The sequence below is a fragment of the Lycorma delicatula genome, chromosome 4 (assembly GCF_047948215.1).
Source record: "Lycorma delicatula isolate Av1 chromosome 4, ASM4794821v1, whole genome shotgun sequence".
NCBI classification, from domain to species: domain Eukaryota; kingdom Metazoa; phylum Arthropoda; class Insecta; order Hemiptera; family Fulgoridae; genus Lycorma; species Lycorma delicatula.
In genome coordinates this window covers 203,605,190-203,623,109 of record NC_134458.1, presented here as the reverse complement: position 1 = coordinate 203,623,109, position 17,920 = coordinate 203,605,190, and the positions used below count along the sequence as shown (strand labels likewise).

The 17,920-nt window shown below is 29.8% G+C and overlaps 1 protein-coding gene across 1 annotated transcript in view; it reads left to right on the top strand.

The window, feature by feature from the left end:
* LOC142324229 (phosphatase and actin regulator 2) overlaps positions 1 to 17,920 on the top strand; it is an 878,850-nt gene that overhangs the window by 824,706 nt on the left and 36,224 nt on the right. The window contains exon 5 of the mRNA XM_075365060.1: positions 9,708 to 9,971. Within this exon, the coding sequence (XP_075221175.1) occupies positions 9,708 to 9,971 (264 nt within the window). The remainder of the gene's footprint in view (positions 1 to 9,707; positions 9,972 to 17,920) is intronic.

Sequence of the window (17,920 nt, the reverse complement as noted above, 5' to 3'; positions counted from 1 at the left end):
TTTGAAATTTAAAATTTTTTTTGGATTATTTAAATATAATTAATAATTATACAATAAAACTTCATCATAAATTACCCGCATTCTAAAAAAGAAATCTTAAGTAATTTTTTTACGTATCATTATTTTTACACACTATTTAATAATAAAAAGCGGATGCCAGGAAAGTTTTATCGGTACTAATTTGAACTCCTGTATCTCCTGTTACAGTTTACAGTAATTTAGTTTAAACTTATTTTAATATAAACAAATATTTATTTATATAGATTTATAAATATACATTTATGTACGTCAGAAATATCAATTAAATTTAGTGAGGATAGGTATGTGCGTATATAACGAAGATAATACCCCGCTATTTACTTTGAAGAAAATTAAAAATAGGAAATTGTTCTTTGTTTACGTGTTACTTGACAATTATCTTGTCTGGTTTCTGATTTGATAATTGGATATCATATCATTTTACGGTTGCTATTTTCTATATATATTAAAAAACATATGTCGTATGAGTGATTCATAAACAACGCCTAGTAAGAACTACTGATGATAAATTGATGAAAATCTGTATACACGTTTTTCTTACAGTGTAACTGCACTCTAAGAAAAGATATTTTGAAATTCCAAGTTTAAAGAATTAAAATAGAGTAACAATGAAAGTTAGTATTTTTTTTTTTTTTTAATTTCTCGATAATTAATGAAGATATAAACTTGATTTTTGGTGTGTGTAATCTTCATATCAATGAATATCTAATAACAAATTTCTAGATTTTTCTAAATTCGGTCTTGAAAGGAAAAAACGTTTCGGACTATGATTACAAATTTTTCCCATTTCTGACTGTACTGAAAGAGATATTCAATGGATTTGGACTTGCGAATACTTTTTAGATAAACAAATTCTACAGGCTTCAATCATTTATTCTCTTGAGCATGATTTATTGTGAACCCTTGGGGGGGGGGGAGGGGGGTTTAGCCCTGACCGACTAAGCATCCCATGACCGCGAAACGCAAGTAACCACATACTGCGGTCGAAGCCGGATACTGATGGTAGTTGGAATATATGAAACAATAAATGAGGATGTAGGACGTAATAAATTGTAATCAACACAGAACAAAAAACACTGAAGGATAGCATCATACACCAATCAACTTTAAAAAAAAATTGTGTTTTTTATCACTAATTTAATTTTCTTATAAATTTTCTTCTTCTTGTTATAAATTTTTACTATTTCTACGAAACATCGATTTTTTAATTAGAAGTTTTATGTTCGAGGTAATTTGAGGTTTGAAATTCGTGTTTCTCCATTCAATTCTGTTCTGGATAAAATTTCTTATTCGTCAGCCTCAATTATCAGCTTTGTTCATTGCTATATTTGACAACCCGTAACCATACTTAAAAACAAACTTTAAAATCTCTTTATTATAAACAAAATATAACATTTGGTATGTTAGCTTAGGACGTTCTTTGATTGCGTAAAATGAATAATTTTTTGGTCGTGTTTTTCTTTTTATTGTTTTTTTTAATATATAAACACACATACCCGATCTCCGTGGTTGAATGGTAGCGTCACGTCTTTTCATTCGGGGGTCCCGGGTTCGAATCCCGGTTTGGCGGGAAATTTTTCATCGCTATAAATTCCAGTACCATATTCCACATACAAGCGACTGCTACCGCTATTAAAACAATATTATGAGATTTGGTAACATCAGCATGGTAATTTATGTTTGTAATTCTGATCGTGTATGTGCGAGCGAAGCCGCGACGAAAAAACCCACAACGGGACATCTAATCCCCATTAGTGGGTCCTGTACTGATCAAAATTTTGCTCTGAAGAAATTACGATACACTAATAGCGTTTATGAACAGGGTTTAATTTTTATTTTATCATTAGTCTATTATTATCACAAGCTGGAATTTAATGAACGCAGGGGGGTTCCAGTGGGCAGAGCCCCTGACCGCAACGGTAAACGCAAGTAAACATATAGCGCAGGCGAAACCGCGACGGGGATGCTAATATATATATATATATATATATATATATATATATATATATATATATACATACGAGGTGCGACAATAAAGTAATGAGACTGATGTGAAAAAAAATGTTGCTTACCGTTTTAGTCATGTTTAGTGTTGTCTTCTTCAAAGTAGTTCCCCTCTAATTGCGCACACTTCTTCCAGCGCTTCTGCCATTGATGGTAACATTTCTGGAACTCATCTTCTGTAATATCCTCCAAGACCCTCGTCCCAGCTTTTTGGACATCATGTGTTGTTTGAAAATGGTGTCCCTTGACCGCCATTTTGACTCTTGGAAATAGAAAAAAGTCGCACGGAGCGACATCTGGTGAATAAGGTGGCTGTGGCTGTACTGAAATTTGTTTTGAGGTTAAAAATTGCTGTACTGACAGAGCAGTATGGGATGGCGCATTATCGTGATGCAGAATTCAATTATCAGCAATGTTGGCACGGACACGAAGAACTCGTTTACGAAGTCTTTCTAAAATTTCTTTGTAAAAATATTGGTTAACTGTTTGTCCAGGAGGCACCCGCTCTTTATGAACAATTCCCTTGGAATCGAAGAAGCACACAAGCATGTATTTCACTTTTGATTTTGACATGCGAGCTTTTTTTGGTCTGGGTGATCCCTTTGAGCACCATTGCGAACTTTGGCGTTTTGTCTCTGGATCGTATTGAAAAAACCAACCTTCATCACCAGTGATAACACGGCTCAACAAATCTGAATTGATTTCCGTTTGCTCTAACAGATCGGCTGCCACATTTTTCCGTGTTTCTCGCTGTTGTTGTGTGAGATTTTTGGGGACCATTTTTGCACAAATCTTTCTCGTACCAAGATCTTCAGTTAATATTAGACGAACCGTTTCTCAATCGATTTTGAGTTCTTCTGCAATCATTTTCACGGATAATTTCGATCAGATCGTACGATTTCACGCATCCTGGTCAAGTTGACATCTGTCCGTGAGGTTGATGGTCGTCCACTGCGGTCTTCATCTTCAACATTCGTTCTGCCTTCACTAAAAATTTTATGCCACCTTAAAACTTGAGCTCTTGACATAACCTCCTCTCCAAAAGCCTTCTGAAGCTTACCATAAGTTGTCGCGTTTTCACCCGATTTAACGCAAAAAGAAATGGCATACCGTTGCGCAATATTTTGCGGTTTCATTTCTGTGACGAGAGACAAACACGTGTTCACTTATTACAGCACAACTCACGACTGAGCAGTTGCATCAATGTGCCGCTTGGACTAGAAGTAGCTTATAGACCAAGGCAAAGATGGTGTGCCTACGCAAGCTGCAGGGTTGCCATATCTTGCAAAGAAAAATCAGTCTCATTACTTTATTGTCGCACCTCGTACATATAAAAAATATTTGGGGTTATATGGGATCCTTCTCTCTATCTGGATAAACTTCAAGCCTTGTAAATTTATTTTTGAAATAAATCATTGTGATACACGGAATTATTTCATAATTACTTTGCAGAAAAAAGTTGCCGTTCGTGACGTATGTCATATGAAAGCTGGTTTTCACAAAAACAAAGAAAAAAAACAATTTTTGTGAAATTAATTTTGAAATTTTCAAAATAGGTAGTCATAGAAAAGTAGAAAATTCTGAATTCGGCACAGCGGAATGTAATAACATTACTGTATTATTAATTCATTTAGGGTATCACTTTTTGCTAAGGTTAATTAATTTGAATTAAAGTTGCATTTTCTAGAAAAAAATATTGAACAGGTCATTTAGATGTATTATTTTTATGACTAATTAAAGTAAATGTGCTCGCAATTAAATTATTCTATTACTGACAGTGTTTCAAAACAAGTTGCTAAGAATAAAAAAAAGTGATGAAACAATGTTATTTTATAAATAGCTGGACGTCACTTTGTCATTTCTTCCCTCTCTGATTGTTCTATCTAAATACGTACTGTATAAGTACCAACACACACACACACACACAGTCCCCCATATACTTTTGTTTAATAAGTAAAAGATATACACCGTACTCTTTTCATCACTTTGCTTTGTTCTACGACAATTTTAATATATTGTTTCGCAAACTAACTATTCTTTTAACATACCTTGACTAATTAACATGTCTTTATATTATATATGTCTATATTCGAGTGCGTATGTGTGTACGTCCTCATAATACAGATTATTTCATTTCTTTGCTTTTATAAACGAATTATAATCGATTTAACTTTTTGGCAATCTGTGTTTTACCTAAAATATTTACCTAACCTCTTTGTATAATATTTTTGGCAGATCTTATTATTCAATTAATTATATTTGACCTAAATTTATGCATTTGTATCGTCCTTTAAATAACTTAAATAAATACTTATAAATTATTTTCTAATTTTTGGAGTCTGTGAATCGTTCACAATTTACTACGCGTAGTTTGGTGACGTTTTCATCAAGTCTGGATTTATCAGCCGATTGAAAAAGTTTTTTTTATTTTTTTTTATTTGCACTACGGCCTTCAAAAAAACGTTTTACCTATAAAAAAATATTAGAAGAAGAAACACGTTTGCAAGAAATATTAAAGATGAGAAATAATCGGGTTTTTGCAGACTATAATCGATCATAAGCTATGGATTTTTTCCCAATAATTTAATTTTAAAATTTCGCACGTAAGTACTTCAGATATAATAATTGCATCGTAACCGTTTAGATAGCGAAGTAGTATTTTCTTCACTGAAAAGTACTTTCAGTCTGTATTAAATTGAAGAAACAAAATAAAATTTTAAAACATTTTTAACAGCAATTCATAAATTATAAATGTATATTAATTTTTATTTTTTTTATTTTTCAATAGAGCCACTTTTTAACATCAGTTAATTTATAATGACATCGTGTTGATATTTTGTAATAAATTAACGTAATTAAATGATTGTTTTTATTTTATTATGGCTAAACTACTCAGCGTTAATTTTTAAACTTAGTTTTACTTATTCGATTTTGAATAATTAATGTTTATGTTATTTTATTTAAAAATCGTTAATTATGTTATATAACTTACATATTTAATGAAATATCATGTAATAATGTGGATTTAACAAAAGAATAAAGATAAAGTTTGGTTATCGTTCAAGTTATACGGCTCTAAATTTTTATTAATTCGTTTGTTAATTCCTTGTGAGCTTTTTTATGAAAACTTTAACCCAGAACAAACAATGTTTTTTATATACATATTTATGAAATTTTCGTGAGTGGTGCGCATGCTCGTGAAGGTTTCTGAATTAAGTTTGGACCCGCTAGGTGGCGCGGGGGTCGAGATATTACAAAAAATTGTTTTTATGCTCCGATTTGGTTCCAATTCTTAATTTCTATTAGTTTTACATGAAAAGAAATATTTTTACAAAAAATGGGTCCGCTAGGTGGCGCTGGGATATTTCGGAAAATTGTATTTATGGTCAGATTTGGCTCATATTCAGAATATATATTTATTTTTTTTTTGTCTTCAGCCATTTGACTGGTCGTGCTAGTCGTTTCACTTCACATCATTCTTCCCTACATTCTACATCCCTAACAGTTTGTTTTACATATTCCAAAAGTTGTCTGCCTGCACAATTTTTCCTTCTACCTGTCCCTCCAATATCAAAGCGACTATTCCAGGATGCCTTAATATGTGGCCTACAAGTCTGTTTCTTCTTTTAACTATATTTTTCCAAATGCTTCTTTCTTCATAGATTTGCCGCAGCACCTCTTCATTTGTCACTTTATCCACCCATCTGATTTTTAACATTCTCCTATTGCACCGCATTCTAATCTTTTCTTCTCAGGTACTCCGATCGTCCACGTTTCACTTTCATATAAAGCTGCGCTCCAAACATATACTTTCAAAAATGTTTTCCTGACGTTTAAATTAATTTTTGATGTAAATAATTTATATTTATTACTGAAGGCTCGTTTCGCCTGTGCTATTCAGCATTTTATATCGCTCCTGTTTCGTCCATCTTTAGTAATTCTACTTCCCAAATAATAAAATTCTTCTACCTCCGTAATATTTTCTCTTCCTATTTCTACATTCAGTGGTCCATCTTCGTTATTTCTATTATATTTCATTACTTTCGTTTTGTTCTTGTTTATTTTCATGCGGTAGTTCTTTCGTAGGACTTCGTCCATGCCATTCATTGTTTCTTCTAAATTTTTTTTAATCTCAGCTAGAATTACTATATCATCAGCAAATTGTAGCATCTTTATCTTTTCACCTTGTACTGTTACTCCGGATCTAAATTGTTCTTTAACATCATTAACTGCTAGTTCCATGTAAAGATTAAAAAGTAACGGAGATAGGGAACATCCTTGTCGGACTCCCATTTTTATTACGGTTTCTTTCTTAAGTTCAACAATTATTACTGTTGCTGTTTGGTTCCTGTAAATGTTAGCAATCGTTCTTTTATCTCTGTATTTGAACCCTAATTTTTTTAAAATGCTGAACATTTTATTCCAGTGTACGTTATCGAATGCCTTTTCTAGGTCTATAAATGCCAATTTACGTGAAAATAAATATTTTTGCAAAAAAATGGACCCGCTAGGTGGCGCTGGGATCGAGATATTTCGAAAAATTATATTTATTGTCCGATTTGGCTCATATTCAGAATATATATTAGTTACGTGGAAATAAACATTTTGCAAAAAAGGGAAGACTGGAAAAAGGAAAAGAGGGGTGGGGGTGAAGATTGGAAGAGAGAAAGAGGGGAAAAAAGGAAAGGTTAAATTTTGTGATGTTCCGTAATGTTCAGATTTTTAATGTTTTATCAAATTTTCATTTGTGTTCGTTTAATCTATATATATATATATATATATATATATATATATATATATATATATATATTCAAATCTAGCAATAGCGAAGCATTGCCGGGTCAGCTAGTGTATATACTAGCGGACCCGACAGGCGTGGCATTGTTCTATAATAAATGCACAACACATAACTTATTTAAGTTAAAATTATCAGGAATGTGGACGAAATTTCATTAGTATGACTAGGTACTTACGTATTAACGCCACCGCAGCTACAGCTTTATTTAAAAACAAAGTAGTCAATCGGATTTCGGTGGAAAATGGGCCGATATAGAGTTTAACATAGATTCAAAACAGTCTCTTTATTAATTTTAATAGATGGTTATATTTATTTTATAAATATAATTTAACCAAACTTAATCTACGCTCGTTTCGCTCATTAACCTTGACTAATTAACAGGAGTGTTTTGATTATTTAAATAATAAATAATTGCAATAATTACTGAATTTATTAAATAAGTACTCAAAAAATTACGGTGTTAATTAGTCAGGGTTAGCGAGTGAAGCGAGCGTAGGTTAAGTTTGGTTAAATTGTATTTATAAAATAAATAAATATAAATAACCATTTATTAAAATTAATAAAGAGTCTGTTCATTTTCCACCGAAATCCGATTGACTACTTTGTTTTTAAATAAAGCTGTAGCTACGGTGGCGTTAATACGTAAGTACCTACGACTATTATCAGTTTGTGATTGATGTATTATTGTAATGGGTTTATTGAATAATTATGTGTAGTATGGCTAATATTTACTTTCACTTAATATTAAGATGTCTAATGAAAATTGAATTAAAAAAAAGAAACGTCGTAAAATTAATAATTAGTGTAATTAATAAATTTTCATCCGCATTACTGCTAATTTTCACTTGAGATCATTCTAAAGAAGTACCTCCGACATTTTTTTTTGTATTTTTTATTTATTAATTTTGAAGTTTCATAACCATGTGATAACTTAATTAATCCATTAATAAAAAAATTAAAGCATTGTAAAAAAAAACAACGTAGTTAAAATTTTAATAGAAAGTTTTCTCATTCTTTATTTTAACAAATTTTAGATAAATGTAAATTGAAAACAATTTTAGAAAATTTTTTATAAAATTAGTCAGGCACAAAAATTATAACTTCAATTTTTTAAATATACTTTAAACTATAATTATTATAAGTAACTTATATTTTTATTTTCAAAGAGCCGTTCAATACTTCATAAGTTGTATAGAATCAAATAACTGACAATTTAAATTTGTAGGTTAAGTTGATTGTTATTGAATGCAGGTGTATACATCATTAAAATTCATGAAAATCATGTAAAATACTCACTTCAATACTGCATCTTACAAATTTGCACAATGTATATTTTTTTATTACACTTTAAAACGTTATTTCAATAAATAATAATATAATATAATATTCTCAATAAGCGCGCAATTCTAGCAGACTCGGCAATGCTTCGCTATTGCTAGATTTGAGTATACATACAGATTAAATGAACACCTTAAAACCTTAAAAAACTGAAAGTTTCATAAAACCTTAAAAACTGAACATTAAGAACTTCACAAAATTTAACCTTTCACTTTATAAAAGACAGAATGTAAATAAATCCAAATGGCAAAACAACAGCTCTACCTATCGGATTTAATTCAAACCACTCTCTAAACACAGTAGTCCGTTAAAAATACGAATTTTAATGTAATAACAACACTAAGGTACGACGCAAGTAACTGATATGCGAAAAAACAACAAAGTAAAAAAATTTCGTCGAATCCGATCGCAGCACCAACTACCGGGTCTGATTGATATGCCAAAAATTAAAAAAAAATTTCTAAAACGCGATCGCAGCGCTGCCTACCGGATCCAATTGTGAACCTTAACCATCCCAAGATCAACAACACATAAATTAATTAAAAAAATATTTTCTATCGGATCAAATTGTGAATATAAACCATTCTCGAATCAACTTAATCACACACACAAAATTTCATCAAAATAAGTCCAGCCGTTTACGAGGAGTTCAGTCACATACACACGGACAGAAGAAATATATATGTATAAAGATATATACCTATAAAAGAAAACTCAGAATATTTATAAAAATAGGCGGTTGAGAATCAGATGACATCTAATTAAGCTACTTTATCTGGTTGAATTTTTGTTACTCCAAAATTTTTTCTTTTTGTTTTTTTTTTTTTTAATTACGTATTTTAAATTTGAGAAACTCTACCCCGTACCTATTGCAGTATTTTTTTAATAAAGGAACTTATGAAGTTTATTTGTCCAAACGTGATAAGCGTACATTAATTAACTTCATTTTAACTTTGATGCCGTTTATTTTTATATTAGTTTGCAACTGCAACCTAATAAGAATGACTTAAAGTAGTGTAAATATATATTTTTTTCCAATAGTACTTTGTATTATTTATTTGCAGCGTGAAAGGATGTTAACGTTTCTTATCATCCAGCGAACGAAAAAAATTTAGTTTTACGAGCATACACAATTGTATTATGAAAATCTGTTATTTTTTTTTTTTTGAGTTACAATTCATCAGAAAAAAAGACGTGTTAGAGTTAAGGAAATTTATGCATAATGTCGCCTGTTTTCCATATAGACGATTTCATCATTTAATTAAAAAGCTAATTTAAAAAAATAATATATAAGTGTGTGTAAAAACATAACTTTTTTACTATTTATGTTATTTAATCAAAAATGTCCAGTGTTCGGTTTCAATATGGTGGTCCTTAAAAAAGTTGATATTTCGCTTTTTTGTTATGAAAGGATTTTTTTTACTGAATCCTGTATTTTCACAATAAAGTCATTTCACGTACGTGTATTATTGATTACAGTCGTTTGTTGAAATCCCAAATAACAATTCTTTTATTTTTTTATTTTCAGAGTTGAAGAAGGAAAAGACTGATGCAGCATCTTCATCACCGCAGCAGGCAAATGGTGGTTGTGTTTCCCCCAGCGGGGGGGATCCGCCACCATCACCTCCCCAGGGTCCTCCTGAGCTTCCTAAGCCGGAGCGGCCTTCTTCTCTTGGGACCGGTCCTGGTCCTGGACCTGGGAAACTAACCCGTCGTCTCCTCTGTTACCACAACGAGCAATACAGCTCATCTCCCACAAGATCGTCTTTACCACCTTTTGTTGACAATCAGTGTAAGTATTAATAAAATATTTATTTTTATTTTTTGTATAAAGACAAATGACTGTACCTGTTGTCAGTTATTATACCGTTGAGAAAAACAATACATGTTTTATCTTGGTCTGAATGAATTTCATTGTCGCAAAAAATGTTTTATATATAAAATAAAATCTCGATGATGATAATATCGGTAAAAAAAATGAAAGCTTAAAAAGTAAAAGAGATAAAAGAGATTTGTACTTACTTAAGTAATGATTTCATAAAAAATGTAGAAAAATAAATATTAAAATATAAAGTCAATTCAGATAAGTTTTCCCTTATTCCTACACATTTTCCGTCGTAACTCAGGTCTGAGAAATCGTACTCAAATAGATTGAATAAAAATCTGAAATGAAAATAAAAGATTATCATTCTGTATTTCAAAAAAGAATTCTTTAGAACCGAAATATTATGATTAAAAATAATGAACGGTGACCGTTTTGATATTTGAAAATGTGAAATCATCATCTTTTTTTTAACTCGTTAGAAAACGTTGGAGTAAACATATACGATTTGCATTCAGAAAACGATAGAACTTCAGTAATAATACGCCAACCGATACACAGAGCATATTTCAGCAAAAGGAATAAAAATTCATAGTATAAAAACGGAATAATATTAATTTGTATATTAAAACATTAATTAGACGAGCGTAGGTTATGTTGATATACGTATAACCTTTCTTTTTCCTGTTTAGCCTCCGGTAACTACCGTTTAGATAATTCTTCAGAGGATGAATGAGGATGATATGTATGAGTGTAAATGAAGTGTAGTCTTGTACATTCTCAGTTCGACCATTCCTGAGATGTGTGGTTAATTGAAACCCAACCACCAAAGAACACCGGTATCCACGATCTAGTATTCAAATCCATGTAAAAATATCTGGCTTTACTAGGACTTGAACGCTGTAACTCTCGACTTCCAAATCAGCTGATTTGGGAAGACGCGCTAACCACTAGACCAACCCGGTGGGTGATATACGTATAACCTAACCAAACGTAACCTACGTTCGCTTTGCTCGCTAACCTCGTCTAACGTGAAATATACGGAATTATATACAACCTGCTAAAATGTAATGATTTGTGAAAAATTTTGGCTGTGAAATTCAAAAAATGATCAAACCAAGACGTAATCATGTCGGGTGGAAGAAAGGATTAGCCTGACCGACCAAAAAAAGCCCACTTGAGTCAGTCAAGCATGAAGGTGATGCTAGTTTGAACACGCTCATTGTAAAGCTATAGTAAAGTAGGGTTCTACATTTCAATGTAGTATCTTACTATTACATAAAGAGAGGTATTTTTTGTTTGTTCCCAATAAGTGTGCAGATTAGTGAATTGGTCATTACAAAATTTTACTGTAACTTTTTTATGACCCCCAAAATGTTTACCGCATTCAAATCTCACTACTATATAAATCATAAATAGAAAAAAGTATAAAAAGCAACCTGAAACTTCTTTTAGTAAATGTCATTGGTATATCGATAGTAATGTCATGGTATGGATATTGCCCATATTAATATCAACTTCTTCATAGAGTTATTATATGATTTAGTAAATTCAAAGTCATTGTCTAAAAGATCATTTGTATTATCGTAATGCGCATAAAAACAGATTAGTTTGATAGTAGAATTAAGGAAATTAAGACTATTCGTATATTTAACAAACAGAAAGTTGTTATTCATCAAAATCAATCTATTTTTTACAGTAAGTTGTGAATAGTGATAATGTTGAGAACAACAACCTACACATAATTACTAAAAAAATTATTTCCAATTTTTGAAGTTCCTTAGACATATAGCTGGGCAAAACCATGACAGAGAATGCTAGTATATACATATATATGTATATATACTTGTACATATGTATTTATGATTGTGTGCATGTGTGTGTGATTAGTAATATAAATATTAATAAATTAAATAATAGTAGCATAATAAAACAGAATTTACCAAATGATAAATATTTTTTGCTGCTTTAGACAATATTTAGTCTTGATTCCTTCCTAGTTTTAACTTATTTGATAAAAATTTAAGTAATCAATATCTAATCTAAAAAAAAAAATTCAATGACTGTCAAACAGACAGTCAAGTGTAATTAATATTAAATTTACAGTAAATCAAAACGGCTCTGATTACCAAACCTAAAGGATAATACATGAAAATATTTATGAACAATGTATCATCAAAACAACTTTTAATTCAAAGTATATGTAAGTAATATTAAAGAATATTGTACAGCATATGAAATCATTGTGGAATTAATCAGTAATAACAAAAACATAAATAAATACAATCTAAGGAGATATAAACAAAATAAATGATTGTGATTGTATTTATACATAAGTAAAACAAACTGATCATTCATACAACATTTCTCCATATTAGAGCTTGCAAAAATAGAAATTCAGAATTATATAACATTCTAATCTACTGTTTAACAAGTGCAGAATAATAAAAATATAGTAAATTATAAATACTAGTTATTATCAACTACAACAGTATTAAAAAATTATAATAGATTAGAACAATTTTATAAATTTAAACATAAAAACAATAGTTTAAGTTTATTTTATTTTATACTATATTAAGAGAAATTTCAATACATTATGTTGGTTAAACTTTACTTTCTGTATTCTAAATTTTGAACCATAAAATTGATGAATTTCAATATATGATCAGATACATAAGTAGTAATCATCAGATCTTCATTTTATTATAAATTATTACTTCTACATTAATTCATTAAATTCATTTATTTAATCTATTTTTTTACGCTTTAATCGAACATAGAATTATTTTTCTAGCTTTCATGTTCCTTGAACTTGTCTTTTTTAGAAGATTCTTAGGCATAAAAAAAGTCTATAATTTTTTTATAATAATAGTTTTTCCATTTAATGAATTTTTAAGTCTGACTAAATTATACTCTGTTCAGGAAGTTGCATAGTTTCCTAGTTTCCTCAAATAAAATTTAAAAGTTAGTATGTTTTTGAAGTATTGCTGAAGTATGATTGGGGAGTTAATCAGGGTTGGCCTGTTAGTACTCTGCTACATTGAGGGTCCCTGCTGAAGTAGAGTTAATGTACCTTTGAAGCAAAATGGGTGGTTTAGATTGTACTTCAAAAATCCAAACTTTATTAATTAACTTTTTTAAACAGTTGGTTAAAAATCCATGAATAAATCCATCAACAATCCATGAAATATTGTTGTAGAGTTGCTCTTCTATAAAATTGGGAACACTAGATTTCATTAAAGAATTTTTAAAATATATTTTTTGATCAGATGTATACATTGTTTTACTTAAACTTAATTTTATTACTGTTTAAAATATACCACTTAATAAGTTTTGTTTATGAGCAAACCCCACAAAATTTCCTAAGCAATGAATGAGCGATGGATGATCAGAATACAGAATGATGATAGTGGTACTACTGCTTATCAAATGTTTATAGTATGTATTTTATTACAATGTACTTATGTACATTACATTTTAGAGATTCAGCAAGCTGATTGTTATACACCTATATCAGTTTTCATCAAACTTCTTGAAATGATTTCATCCATATTTTTAGTTTCATTTCATACTTTGCTCATTGTTGTGTAGTGTTTTTGTAATCACCGATATATTAATTTTACTAAAACACTTGGTTTGTTGATTTAAAAAAAATAAATTGTGATTAAACATAGATGTAATTTACTTATACTTTATTAATATTTATCTATAACTCTACTGCTGTTCTAATTCACATAAGAATAAAGATAATTTAATTTTGATTAAGATTGTTTTAATTTATAATTTTTGTATATTTATTACATATAATCTAACGTTTGAAAAATTAAATCTATTAAATTAATATTTATTGGCCTTGACCTTTGGGATAGAGTGTTAGCATCTAAACCTTTTATCCAGAACACCCAAGGTTCGAATCCCATAAAAAATTTCACAATCATAATTTCTGTAACATATTTTTGTTAATATCTTGTTTAAATAATTTTAAGGTTTTTCTTTTGTTGTACAACTCTGAATGTTATTTAAAAATAACCTGGAAATTATTGATGACTATAATTTAAAGAATTGAGTTGATATACAAATTAATTTTTACTTCCTTGTATGAAGTAAAGGAAGTACTGCGATCATAAAGTCTTGGTTTCCAGACTTCAACAGAAATATCTATTTTGACCATCCCTGAATCCATTTTGACTAGCTTAGGCTAGTCAAAATGTTTGATTGTAATACAATCTGTTACGTATTTATGTATCTTGCATAACTCAAAAACGATTAGCAGTAGGATGTTGAAATTTTGTTTTTAGGACTGTTATAACATTTAATTGTGCAACTCCCCTTTTGATTGCAATTGACTGAACCAAAAGTGTCCAAAAAAAGCCAAAATCAAAAAAAAAATTGGATTTTGGACTTTTTCTTAATTGCAGTAATAAGCCCTCATTGAGAGCTTTTTAATGATAATCATAAGTGGTACATATTTTCATTGGTTCCAGAGTTATAGCCAAATAATTTTTTAATTAATGAAATATATGGATCTTACAAGGGAAGACACATTGGTTCAATCAGACTTCATCTCTTTTTTTTATTAACTTTTTTTTTTAATTTAAATATATTGATATTAAAAATTATTAACCTCTGATTGTAAAAAAAGGTTTATAATAAATAATAATTCAATAATAACAATTTTAAAAAAATCAGATGTTATTAATGAAATAAAATTTTATGTCCTTTTCATTTTAAAAAAATGTGTATATGTAATTTAATAGGCGTACAAGGAAGTCGTGTTGTCCACATCAGATTTTTTTGAATTAGCATTCTCAGTTTCAAATTGTACTGTGTTACTTGTTTTCTGTACAACACCAAATGTAAAACTTAAAATAGTAATTAAATATAATTATTACATAGATAAAAATATAACTATTGCTTAATGATAATTTTCAGTAAAAAAATTCACTCAAAAATTTTCAGTAGGAATATGTTGAACCATTTTAATTTTAAAATGACTGTACAGATTAGTATTAAAGTTGCATTTCATTTTCTAATTTGTTCACATGATTTACATAAACAGCTTATAAATTTGACAAGATTTATACGTTTTGGTAAATTTGAAACATTGGTGTCATTGTAGTATGGTTTCAGAAGAACAATTTTTTTCATGCATGCTGTATTCATCAAATTAAATTAACTGGAATGAAATTACATTAGCCTGTTTAATATTCTTGTCAATTATATTAAATGATGACGTGAAAAGTAAAATAAACTACCTCATGTACTAACAGAAAATTGTTTAGTTCATAGTTTAAATTTAGAACTATTCAGTAATAGGTGTATGGATTTAAGTAGTTAGTTTATAGCGTTTTCTGTTAATAATGACAAGTAATGTGTTTTAGACATGTACGTGCAATATTTGTTTAATGCGTAACTTATTTATTGCGTAGTGTTTAATAGTAGTAAACTAATTCATCTATAATACATGTTTAGTTGTACAATTTATTTTTGTAGAATACAAAAATTTTTTTAATTTTTATTCTGTGCCTGTTTAAACCAGAAATAGTAGCTTACTTAGTGTAAAAATGTAATGATAAAGTAGTATATGATAGATTCTATTTCCAGTAAAAATAGTAATTAAAGTTAAAAATTAAATATTAAGATAAAGAAAGAATTTTACATGCTTTGAAATATAGTTTTGCACAAGATTTTATGAATTATTTGAGAACTTTTTAAACTGTAAAAAAAGGACTAGGCTTGTAACAGTAGGCTAGATCAGTTTCCCGTTCATGTAGATTTAAACTCTGAAAAAAGTGGGAAATTCTGGTTTTTTAGTTGGTAATAATCAGGTGATAAATTAATATTCAATATTTAAAAAGTTTATTTTTGTGTCTATGTTAAAAATAATGATATTTATATACACAAAACAAGAATGAATTTCATTGTTGATGGAAAGATAAAAAGGATTTTGCTGCCATCCGTAAAGAATTCAGTGTGAGATTTCTGTTTTTCTCTATTTCATCATATTTGTGTAAGCGGAATTTAAAATTAGAATATAAGAACACATGAAAATTTTTCAAATCCAAATGACCTGATCTGCCTCAAGTTGTTAGTTGATTCATAAATCAGAACAAAACTTTATTGGAAAAAAATACATTATTCAGTGTGGTTATAATTTACTATGAATATATAAAGAAAGAAGGATATTTTGAATATTTCCTGTAATGTGTATTAAGCATGTAATAACAAAAACTATTAAAACTTTATAAATTGGTTCTAGATGGAAATGTAGAACACAAAGCAATTAAGAAAGACAAGTTTTAGCATATTTTTTTTTGTCTTCAGTCATTTGACTGGTTTGATGCAGCTCTCCAAGATTCCCTATCTAGTGCTAGTCGTTTCATTTCAGTATACCCTCTACATCCTACATCCCTAACAATTTGTTTTACATATTCCAAACGTGGCCTGCCTACACAATTTCTTCCTTCTACCTGTCCTTCCAATATTAAAGCGACTATTCCAGGATGCCTTAGTATGTGGCCTATAGGTCTGTCTCTTCTTTTAACTATATTTTTCCAAATGTTTCTTTCTTCATCTATTTGCCGCAATACCTCTTCATTTGTCACTTTATCCACCCATCTGATTTTTAATATTCTCCTATAGCACCACATTTCAAAAGCTTCTAATCTTTTCTTCTCAGATACTCCGATTGTCCAAGTTTCACTTCCATATAAAGCGACACTCCAAACATACACTTACAAAAATCTTTTCCTGACATTTAAATTAATTTTTGATGTAAACAAATTATATTTCTTACTGAAGGCTCGTTTAGCTTGTGCTATTCGGCATGATATATCGCTCCTGCTTCGTCCATATTTAGTAATTCTACCTCCCAAATAACAAAATTCTTCTACCTCCATAATCTTTTCTCCTCCTTTTTTCCCATTCAGTGGTCCATCTTTGTTATTTCTACTACATTTCATTACTTTTGTTTTGTTCTTGTTTATTTTCATGCGATAGTTCTTGCGTAGGACTACATCTATGCCGTTCATTGTTTCTTCTAAATCCTTTTTACTCTCGGCTAGAATTACTATATCATCAGCAAATCGTAGCATCTTTATCTTTTCACCTTGTACTGTTACTCCGAATCTAAATTGTTCTTTAACATCATTAACTGCTAGTTCCATGTAAAGATTAAAAAGTAACGGAGATAGGGAACATCCTTGTCAGACTCCCTTTCTTATTACGGCTTCTTTCTTATGTTCTTCAATTGTTACTGTTGCTGTTTGGTTCCTGTACATGTTAGCAATTGTTCTTCTACCTCTGTATTTGAACCCTAATTTTTTTAAAATGCTGAACATTTTATTCCAGTCTACGTTATCGAATGCCTTTTCTAGGTCTATAAACGCCAAGTATGTTGGTTTGTGTTTCTTTAATCTTCCTTCTACTATTAATCTGAGGCCTAAAATTGCTTCCTTTGTCCCTATACTTTTCCTGAAACCAAATTGGTCTTCTCCTAACACTTCCTCCACTCTCCTCTAAATTCTTCTGTATAGAATTCTAGTTAAGATTTTTGATGCATGACTAGTTAAACTAATTGTTCTGTATTCTTCACATTTATCTGCCCCTGCTTTCTTTGGTATCATTACTATAACACTTTTTTTGAAGTCTGACGGAAATTCCCCTTTTTCATAAATATTACACACCAGTTTGTATAATCTATCAATCGCTTCCTCAACTGCACTGCGCAGTAATTCTACAGGTATTCCGTCTATTCCAGGAGCCTTTCTGCCATTTAAATCTTTTAATGCTCTCTTAAATTCAGATCTCAGTATTGTTTCTCCCATTTCATCCTCCTCAACTTCCTCTTCTTTCTCTATAACACCATTTTCTAATTCATTTCCTCCGTATAACTCTTCAATATATTCCACCTATCT